We start from the raw sequence: 11,726 nt of genomic DNA, 5'->3' as shown, positions 1-11,726 counted from the left end.
TAAAAAGAAACTAAAAAGACGAATAAATGTAAAAATGTCAAAACCAAAAATGATTCTAATGCTTTCAAAAATCTGATGTCAGGAGCATAATTACACAGACTTCCTATCTTAAAACTACACTATTGGCATTTTGGATGAAAATGCAAGTTAATTCCAACGTAAAACCCCAATATCACTAAACAGATAAAACAGGATTCTAAGTTGTAATATGGCTTCATATTGCATACATTTAAGGTTCTGTGGAAGCAAGCATTTCAGTCTCATGAGCAGAACTCACACACCACAGTTTTAAGATTATCCTGTCAAGCAAAAAATTCAGGTAGAGTCTTATCAGATGAAATGACATCATCAAAAAGGTCAAAATTAAATTTCTAATGTTCAAGAAACTTAAAGCTTAATACTAAAGCAAACACAAAGAACTCCCTAAGTAAGATAATATTACCTGTATATGCCATTAGACATTAATGACAGCCTAAAATAATCTGAGATGCTCTTTTCTCTCCATCCATCCAAGTCTCCATGGACTGAGCGGTAACTTTGCCTGATTCAAAGCACTGTCTGTTAAATGCTTCCTTAAAATAAAGGGAAACAAAGATGCTGGATATTGCGTAACAGTTGAGGTCATCATGAAAATGAATTACATGTGTAAAAGACATCAATGTATGACTTTCATATTTTACATTCTGTGATACAGAGCACTGATTCATCTCTCAGGGTTTGTCTTCAGTTTCCCTTACTTCAACTGTAAACCACAGAACAGGATAACTCACAAAAACACTAAACCTCAACACAAAGCTTGAAGGTAAGAAGAGGTGTAAGCTCTAGAGATACTGAGGGCGAGGGTTGTCTAATAAGTGAGTGGACTCAGTGGTGTCAGCCGCAGTGGAGAGATGCACTGCCCCCTGCTGGGCTCCTCCACGAGAGTCTGTCCTGGGTGGGTTTGCCCCAGCACTGGACACACTTGAGCGGCTGCTTCTGTAGCTCGGCCGTACTGAGGGCAGGAACGTGCTCGACTTAGAGGTGATGACAACACTGGGAATCCGACCAATCGCACCTCTTGAAACTGGCACGTCTGTACCGCCACCAGCCTGCAAACAGCACAGGAAGGTTTCGAGAGATTAAATCTACCTATTGCCAATGATCAGCCTTTATTGTTAATTAAATCAGAATTATAATAAACAAGTTGACTTCTGTAACAAAACACTGATGGCAGAACTCTTGGTTTAATGAATAGGCATTCATGTATGAAAGATTTTTTTTTTTTTCACAGACTCAGACTCAGACTTCAGACACAGACTTTTTTCACAGGTCCTCACTGACAATCAATCATACAAAAATAAATGAAGTTATACATAATAACCAAAAAGGTGTAGGCTGAAGCCTCTGCTTATTACGCCTACCCTTTGTACATAATTATCAATCAAATGAGCGGCACTTTTTACTAGTAGTGATTAATACAAGACACACATACATATACAAATTATATAAAGAAAAAAGAAAAAAAAAAAAGAAGGAAGGAAAATAACTTTTTAATACCCGTTAAATTAAATAATTATTAACCACCTTGTTTTTAAACATTGCATCTATTTTTTGTATTAGTTCTTACCCTTATTTTTTTAAACATATGCATTCCTCTTATTCCATACTGACTTTCTCTTATTTCAAACAGCCTCTGGATACAGTTTGGAAGCAAATTATTATAGACTTTATACATTGTGCGTACAGTATAGAAATTTACTAAATCAAAAAATTTTAAAGCATTTACATTACTAAACAATTGATTAGTTGGCTCGTGATAGTCAACATGTTTTATAATCCTTATTGCTCTTTTTTGTAACATATATTGGATTTATATTGGTTTTATATGCATGTCCCCAAACCTCCACACAATAGATCATGTATGGAACTATGAGCGCACAATACAAAATATATAATGAATTTTCATTCAGAATATGTTTAGTTTTATGTAATATTGCAATGGATTGTGACATTTTTCTTTTTACATGATTAATATGTGGTTTCCAACATAATTTATGATCTATTATAACACCTAGAAATTTATTTTCATATACTCTATCTATTTCCTCAGTGTTAATCCCAATTTTAACTTTATTAAAACTCTTTCGATTACCAAATATTATGAACTTTGTTTTACTTAAATTCAATGACAATCTATTATCATCAAACCATTTTTTTAAGATCATCAATTCAATTTCCACTGTATTCAGAAGCTGTTCCAAATTTTTCCCTGAACAATATAAATTAGTGTCATCAGCAAACAAAACCATTTTTAATATTTTTGACACTTCACAAATATCATTTATGTACAGTACAAACATTATGGGGCCTAACACCGAGCCCTGTGGAACACCACAAGTAACTTTCATTAAATCTGATCTAACATCATTTATTTGGACAAATTGATATCTGTCATCAAGGTAACTTTTTAACCAAAAATAGGCTTTGCCTCTTATACCATATCTTTCCAGTTTCCTCATTAATAGAGCATGATCAATAGTGTCAAAAGCTTTTTTTAAATCCAGGAACACCCCCACAGTATATTCATTATTATCCATTGAAGTGGAAATCTCTTCTACCATTTCCATCACTGCCATTGAAGTTGACCTATTTGCTCTAAAGCCATACTGATGTTCACTCAATAGTTTATGTTTGTCTATGAAGTTGTCTAGCCTACGCACAAATAGTTTCTCCAAAATTTTAGAGAACTGGGAAAGCAGAGAAATTGGTCTGTAATTGGAAGAAAGATGTCTATCACCGCTTTTAAAGATAGGAATAATTTTAGCTATTTTCATATTATTTGGAAATATACCTGTTAAAAATTATTGATTACAAATATATGTAAATGGTTTTACTATATATTCTATGATATTTTTTAATAATGACATGTCGATATCATTACAATCAGTAGATTTTTTATTCTTACAATTATTAACAATATCAAGTATTTCCATTTCATGAGTTCCTAATAAATATTGAATGGATATTACTAGGGATATCACTTCATCTGGCCTTTCCTCATTTCTCTGCTCCACAATCTCTTGTGCTAACTTATAACCAACATTTACAAAATACTCATTAAATGTATTGACAATGTCATTCACTTTATTTATAATTCCTGAGTCATCATTTACAAAATAATTTGGGTAATCTACTTTTCCTCTATTCGTTTTAATTATACTATTAAGTACTTCCCATGTTTTTTTAGTATTACTCTTATACTTGTTCAATAATGTATGGTAATTGTCCTTTTTACTAAATCTTATAATACTTACTAATTTATTTTTATAAATTTTATAATTATTTTCAGCTTGTTTTGTCATGATTAGGATTATTCTTTTCAAAAGCACATATTTCTTCAGCAGAAAAGGGCATTCACTGGAAAAATGGAACAGCAATTTTGTTACATGATTTTCTTCTGCAATCAGAATTCAAATTCAGTAACTACTTATTTTAATTTATAAAACTACCTTTCCAATCTTTTTTTTTTATTTATTATAAAATTATTAAAAAAGACTTCTAACACTAGCTTGCTCTATTCTATCTGTTTTCTTTTTATTTATTATTTTAAAGCCCTCGCTATGTGTACAGTATTTAAGCTAAATGAGACTTGTTATAGCACTTATATATCATTGCTCTTTTGTTGTTTTTGATTGCTTCCATTGTCGCTTTGGATAAAATCGTCAGCTAAATGACTAAATATAAATGTAATGTAAAACGGAGAGTTCTGGTCCTTGATTCTGATTGGTTGAGCCACGTTCAAAGCTGTTGTAAATTACACAACAAACATCCACCTTTGTTTACTTCTGTGTGTTGCTCAGCAACCACTTTGTGGAACCACAACTGCTTCTGAGAAACTACATTGTTTGGTGGAAGAATTATTTTTTTATTAATATCATTACACTTTCTTTGCTCTGTTTTATTCTGTGTAACCTTACTACGCATTTTGAATAAAGCCACTTTGTGTCGTGCCTAACAACACCCCTTGGCTGTAATAAATTCACGTAAACCACAGCTTCTTGGGGCTTATTGCTTTGTTTTTTTAACAACACACTGATTCATCAAACAGCATACTAGCAAGTTGAATATGCTTTCAGATTTTTCATGTACAAATCTGATTGCCTGGAGGAGTTGTTCTGCCAGTCGCACCAGAATAAAACGTTCCTGACGTCAGCAGATTTTACAAACCATGCCATGTACAGGATCCTGCAAAAGCTTGATTGGTTTATACTGAACTTAAAAAGACTCACAGCTAAAGGGTTGGTACGGTCCTGCTGAACGAGTCCTACCACAGACACATCTTCCACATCAGAGGAACTCTGGGTCAGAAATGAGAGAGTCAGGATATTAGTCAAAAAGACTAGGGTCAGAAAGGGTTTTTTAAAGAAAGCAATAATTCTATTCAGCAAGTAAATGTTAAATTGAGACATTTATAATGTTACACAACATTCCTATTCCAAATAAATGCTGTTCTTTTGAACTCTCTATTCATCAAAGAATCCTGAAAATAAATGTTTCTCCAAAAATATTAAGCATAAAAAATTTAGCTTGAGGATCAAAGTACCAAAATGATTTCTAAAGAGCCATATAACATCTTAGGAATAAATACAATTTTAAAATATATAACAAAAGTTATTTTAATTGTAATAATATTTAACCAAATTACTGTTTTCACCCTTAATCAAACACATTAAGCCATGGTGAGCATTAGAGACTTAGTTTGAGGCGTTTTGTAAGTTTTTTATATTCATGTTGCGTTTGATCAGGACACAAACAATCTCATAAAGGTGCGCAACTCAGGGATCTACATTTATGTCAGATGAGGACCATTTACCTACAAAGGTTTTTTTTTTTTTTTTTTACCCACAACAAAACCTAAACATAGATTTTAGAACATAAACTGATTCATTGTCTATTTTCCGTTTGTGTCCCTGTCATTGTACATTCATTTTATACTTAATACTATAATACTTAATTCATGCCCAACAGATGTTTGTTTTAAAGCAGTGTTTGAGTATAACACACTCCTTGATTCACTTACAGTTTTTCTCGATTGCTTAAACACATTTCTTGAAACTATGCCTTGTATTCTCAAAACAGTAAACACAAATCCATAACTTCTCACCCAATTCCCCAAACATCCTATTTTCAGGTAAAAATGAGGCTCTCCACTCAAAACCACTCACTCTTGCGGAAAAACCAAACTTTGCTCTCAGAAAAACACACACACTTCAACACAGTTTTACACACTGATGAGATAAATTCAGAATAATACTACAAAACCCACTAATAAGTTGCGTTGCGTAAGTTGTGGTTCTCCCCCTCAAGGAACTTTTCACATGATGAACACGTGTATACATTTGCACATTTTCTATTCATTACAGTTTTTCTCGATTGTTTACACACATTTTCTGAAAGCATGCCTCATATTCTCAAAACTCTACACACACATCCAAAAACACACACACAATGGGCAAAACCCCTCAATGCTCCTGCAAAATGAAACTTTACATTCAAAACAATGTTATTTCTTCTCAAAATGGTATTTTGTTTTCAAATGACACACACAAACCATCATATGAATAGACATTTATAAGAACCATTTGAACACTGATGTGCTCAGTGTAAAACACTATGATGAATGGAAAACACTTATTCTCCATTCATCATAATCAGTGTTACACTTACTACAGACAGTACATACATAAGTGTGTTGTAAAATATTTGAGAATATTGTTTTTACAGAACACACAAATACACGGTAACGAATATATTTAATTTTTCCCACAAAAACAATGTACACAGTGTACATCCCAACCAACACAAAGTAGGACATACAGTGGTCTACATACAAAACAACAGAAGAATTTACTGTATACAGTTACAGTAATACTGTACAAAAAAACACTATGCTGCATCCTCTCTTCTGTTGCGGTCTGGCCACAGCACCTCATCCACATCACAAGCAATGTTTTCCCTGGCCAAGCAGCGGGGGAAATATCGCCTAGCATGGCGATTCCAGCCATGAAAAGCATCAGCTGCTATATCTCCACATGCGTCCTCCATAGCTTGGAGAAGAGGTATACGTGTTTGAGGATTTCGGTCATACACTTTCCATCTCCAGGCAGAAAAAAATTCCTCAATAGGATTGAGGAATGGAGAATATGGAGGGAGATAAACAACTAAAAAGCGTGGGTGGGCAGTGAACCAGTTACGAACCAGAGCAGCCCTGTGGAAACTTACGTTGTCCCAAATGACAACGTACCTGAGCTGCTCTGGGCCATCTACCTGATCTGGTGGAATGAGTGTGTTGTGTAGGGTGTCCAGGAATGTGATCAGATGGGTGGTGTTGTAGGGGCCAAGGGTAGCATGGTGATAGATGACGCCGTGATGGGTAATCGCTGCACACATTGTGATGTTCCCTCCACGCTGGCCAGGGACTTCAACAATGGCACGCTGGCTGATTATATTCCTTCCCCTCTTTCGTCTTTTTGTGAGGTTGAACCCAACCTCATCAATGAAGATGAACTGGTGCTCCACTGCAGCCACCTCTAGCTCAAGGACTCTCTGAAACACACATGACAATATCAGAAATAGACATGGAGTGGTCACTATTGTGAAGCTCAATCATTATGATTACAATATTGAAATATGTATAATTTACAGTAATGTATACAGTGTTGAGAGTATGCATCAATTGTGGGACTCACTTGCACATAGTTATGTTGCAATTCTTTGACTCTTTCTGAATTGCGTTCAAATGGCACCCTGTAGACCTGCTTCATCCTGAGATGATTTCTGCGCAAGACACGGTCCAGTGTTGATAAGCTTACCCTATCAATATTTTGTTTTCTATTATCTTTCTTTGTATTTGCCGTAATGTTATGGCATTGTTTTCTAGGACCATGTTAATGATTTGAGTTTCCTGTTCAGGAGACAGAACACGTTCCCGACCGCCTTGTGTTGGTAATCTTTCAGTTCTGCCAAACAAATACATAGTAAAATAGTGTAAATACAAAGTAGGTATACATTTCCTATATACATGAAGCATACTTTACAGCATTTTTACAGTCCTACAGAAAAGTCCACAGGCAATACTGTACTACTGTACTCATTGAATACTGTATTTATATGTAGTACTGCAATTTTTTAGTGAGAGTAGATTTCTTACCTATTCTCATTTCGGAAAGTCCGGATGATGGATGCCACAGTGTACCTGCTCAAATTTGGCTGTACTCTTTGCCCAGCCTCCCTCATTGTTAGACCATGGTTGACCACATGATCAACTAAAGTGGCTCGGATCTCATCAGAGATTACGTTCCTTGGCCTTCCTCGTCCTCATCCTCGTCCCCGTCCCCGTCCCCGTCCTCGTCCCCGTCCCCGTCCTCCTCCTCCTCCTCCTCCTCCTCCTCCTCCTACTCCTCCTCCTCCTCCTCCTCCTCCTCCTACTCCTCTTCCTCCTCCTCCTCCTACTCCTCCTCCTACTCCTCTTCCTCCTCCTCCTCCTCCTCCTACTCCTCTTCCTCCTCCTCCTCCTACTCTCACTCCTCTGGCTCTGCCTCTGTTTCCAATGTTGGCATCCATTGTTCCATTGAAGAGCTCACCTGTTGCCCTTTTATGCTAAAGCTCTGATTGCTAATTGTAAAACTGTGTGACGGGTGTTTGCCCATGTGATGAGTCAGTGGGCATATCTGAATGGCAGAGTGTTCCTTGTGAAAACAAGAAATTTTTAGCATGAAAATTGTGCCTAAAGCAGAGAATTGTGTGTAGTGTTTTGAAAAAGTGTGTTTTAGAACTGCAGTTTGAGTGTAAAGCAGGAATTGTGCTTGTAGTTTAGCAGAATTGGCTCAGGGGGTTGGTGAATGAGTTACATGTTGTGGTCATTGTGTCTCAAGTACCAGAAAATGTGTGTAAACAATCGAGAAAAACTGTAATGTACTGTACAGTACAATACACCAAACAACAACAACAAGAAATTCTGCCCCAGCATCACATCTTTGGTCTGGGACAGACATCACAGGCTGTACTGGCCCTAGCCAGGCAGCAGGGGTAAAATCCTCTCGCACGACTGATCCACCCATCACACATCAACAGTAATGTCTAGTCAGGCTTCTTCCAGTCCATCGTCTCTGTGTACTACAAAAATAGTACTGATTACTGTAACTGTAACACAAAATAGAAGCAGACAGAAACTCTATATGTACGTAAGGCAATTTGATGCATGTGTTGTAACAGAGTACAGCTCTCAAAAGTTACAGTAGGGTACACTAAGGTATACCTACATGTTTTCCTCCCTGAAGGTTCTTAAGATCGAGGCGACTGTGAAGCAACTCAAGTTCGGCTGGATTCATTTCCCAGCCTCCCTCATAGTAATACCATGGACAAGGACATGGTCAACTAGTGGCACAAATTTAATCTGAGACTCCTTGTCTCCTTGCCCCTCATCCTCACCCTCCTCCTCTTCCTTTTCCTCCTCCTTCTCTCTGGTGTCCTTGACCTTTTCAATCACGTCTCTCTGGATCCATTGTTCCAAAACTGAATGAACTGACTGGGGCTCTTTGATCTGTCTGTTGAAGATTCTGATTTGTGTGTGATCAATTTTGACTCCTAGTGTTTCCACTTAGGTAAGTGTGTGCTAACTGAGTTTAAACTGTGCAGACTCGAGTGAACAATATTGAATGCTAGTGCTTTCTAAATGACCATATGGTGTAAGCACTGAGAAATGTAGGGATTTGTGTGTAGAGTTTTGCAGTAACAGTTCACTAAATCTGACTCATGTGTTAAAGCAGGGGAATAGCGTTTATAGTTCAGAAAAATTGGTGTTCTTTGTCAAAAATGGCATTTATTTTAGTTCAAAAGCCTGGTTAAAGTGTTTTAGCAATCGAGAAAAACTGTATAACCTGATGTATACTATGGCATCATTTTAGATGACAGTTACAGTACTGAAATGAAGAAGGCTGCACTTCTAATGTATGTCATACAGTATATCAATTTCAAAAATACAAATGTATACATTACTGTATTGATTGAAAAAAACTGGATATGATTTACAGTGACACTTTTACTAGTGGTCTGAACTGTGTTGTGTTGTGTTGTGTTGTCCTCTGTCTATATATGCTTTCCAATTGTAGGTTCATGAGATGTACCTTTGAGCTATTTCACAGAACTATGTAATACATTTTGAGCATCATGACAATAGCAACTGATAATGTAGGACACCACAGACAAATGTACATAATCAGTTGCATGAATAAGCAATCGCAACTTAATTGAAAAATCAAAACTTTTTGAACTGATTGAAAAAGTAGTTTTGAGAATTTAATTTCTGATTCGAGAAATGCACCAAAGCCACTGAGAAAAACTGCAAGCTGACTTTGCCCCTTTAGTCATCGAAGGTTCTGACTGGTGTGTGATAAATTTTGGCTCCTAGTGCTTCCACTTGGGTAATTGTGTGCTACTTGAGCTCAAACTGTGCAGTAATGAATGCTTGTGCTTTCTAAATGTGTGTAGAGTTTCACAATAACAGTTCACCAAATCTGACTCATGTGTTAAAGCAGGGGAATAGTGTTTCTAGTTGTTTATATAAAACTTGCGTTACGGTTTTTACATTTTAGTTCGAAAGCCTGGTTATAGTGTTTTAGCAATCGAGAAAAACTATAATACAAGACTAATTTGAGATTCTGTTGACAAATGTTATCGGTTTAGTGTGGTAAAAACAGATATAGTGCAAAGTATCTGATAACCTTGACAGATTCACTTGAATACGGTACACTGAGTGTGAATTTGTAGGTTTACTATAAGAAAGCTCAAATGTGTTTAAAAATGTGACTGACCCAATTGACTGACTAAGTCAAATGTCAAGCTATGCCCATGCTTGAACAGAGTAACACGAGGATAAACAGAGGATGACATGATTAGCAATTCTGCATGAACACATTTTTGTAAGACAGGCTACAACCCTTTGATACTTGCAACATATGTAATACATTCAGCCTGTGAGGTCACCTTTTCAAAGATGCCCGAGTCACGGCTTTTGAGCTTTGATTTGAAGCTGGATGAGTTACAATGTTTGAAGTCAGGGATCTCTGCAGTGTCTTTGCTGATGTCACAAGACACCTGTCGGCTGGCAGGCCTGGAGCTTATGCTCGAGAGATCGGCCTCAGTATCTGTCCAGCCCTGAAGAGTAGAAACAGGTCATTAAATACATCCATTACAACCACATCTGCCCTTGAGAGGACTAATCATCAAATCTAAAGATCCATCAGGCTCACACACTCACAGATTCGCTGTCAGAGGCTGAGGAGAGCCGGGACTTGCCGGTGCTGGTTCTGCGAAACTGTCCGGACATATCAGAGGACTGGCTTGTGACGGTGGAACGACGTGTGGACATAAAGCTGCTGTGGAGTGAATGAAGGTCACGCTTGGGGACGCACAACAGCACACGAAGAAACGGGATGTATTTCGCTATGGCCAACCTGACAAAGACACATATGAGATACAGGTATGAGACACTGTAGACATGGTGGATTCATGTTTACTGTACATAGAGCATGATCCAAGCCTGTTCAGTCAAACAGTAATGAAAATATCAAAATAAATAATACTAATAATACTAAAATAACACTGATTGCTATCAGAAATGTCAAAATCATTGTGTGTAGTCTCAAATTAAAATAAATACACAAATATGTTTTTAATTAAGTAGTAGTAAAACCAGTTTTAAAGACAAAAATAGTATTAGGCAAAATAAGTTTCCGAATCTATGCAATAACTTCAGAGCGTCAAATTAGCTACATAATTCATATACATTTGAAATAATATTAATACACTTTAGGCCTAAATCGAAATGAACCATTTGTCATTGCATGCATGAAAACATGTTCAGTGCATAGGGACTAAAATGTGTTTAGGAAAATGTGGTTAAGTGTTGTGGGTGAAAATCAAATCAAAATGACTTTTTTACCCAGCAGGCCTTAGACATGGTACCACACCATCAGGATGCTCTGTGCAGGATTAATTATTCTTTATAGTCAAATGGATATTCAGGTTAATGAAATCAATCAAAATGGGATTTTTACACTTTAACCCAGAAGCAACCAATGCATGTATCTGATCAATTTGCGATTGAATGGCTCAGTGTGTTAGACACTAGAAAACATTAAAAACAATCACAATTTGCCCCAGGTGTTTAGTCCTAATGGGGCCAGACCAGGTAATCCAATCTCTGACCCATGTTCTGCATTAATGGAAAGTGAGTTTGTCCATTAAAATGGCAAACATTTCCACTTACAGTGCCATTTATGTTTTTCATTACCACTTTGGCTAAGCCAGCCTAGTTTGAAAAATATATTGAACTGACATCAACGATTCTCAATGAGACTCCCACAGTACCTGTATTTGGGGTGTGTGATGGCGTAAATGATGGGATTGTGGATTGCTGAAGCCTTGGCTATCACAGCAGGTACTGAATTCATATACGGTGTGAGCATATCAGAATACCTGAAAAAAATGCAAGTGTATAAATGAATTTATTATATATATATATATATATATATATTATTTTTATTTTTTTTAAACTGTATGCCATTATATAGCAAATTGAAAAAAAAAATTAAAGAAAAAAAATGTAAGCACTAAAATTACACATTATATTATATTATATTATATTATCAGGATTCTTAAATGAAAAAGCACTTATTTACAAAGTA

At 36.3% G+C, this 11,726-nt stretch overlaps 1 protein-coding gene across 1 annotated transcript in view; it reads right to left on the bottom strand.

Annotated features, from left to right (window-relative positions):
* LOC132157264 (melanopsin-A) overlaps nt 1–11,726 on the bottom strand; it is a 28,299-nt gene continuing 16,573 nt past the window's right edge. The window contains exons 7-11 of the mRNA XM_059566518.1: nt 11,410–11,517; nt 10,298–10,493; nt 10,024–10,194; nt 4,269–4,337; nt 1–1,088 (exon numbers count right to left, since the gene is read on the bottom strand). Coding sequence (XP_059422501.1) covers nt 822–1,088; nt 4,269–4,337; nt 10,024–10,194; nt 10,298–10,493; nt 11,410–11,517 — 811 coding nt within the window. The 3' untranslated portion in view covers nt 1–821. The remainder of the gene's footprint in view (nt 1,089–4,268; nt 4,338–10,023; nt 10,195–10,297; nt 10,494–11,409; nt 11,518–11,726) is intronic.

Source organism: Carassius carassius, chromosome 14 (genome assembly GCF_963082965.1).
Source record: "Carassius carassius chromosome 14, fCarCar2.1, whole genome shotgun sequence".
NCBI lineage: Eukaryota > Metazoa > Chordata > Actinopteri > Cypriniformes > Cyprinidae > Carassius > Carassius carassius.
Note: the sequence above shows the minus strand (reverse complement) of the source record. Positions and strands in the feature narration are given on the sequence as shown.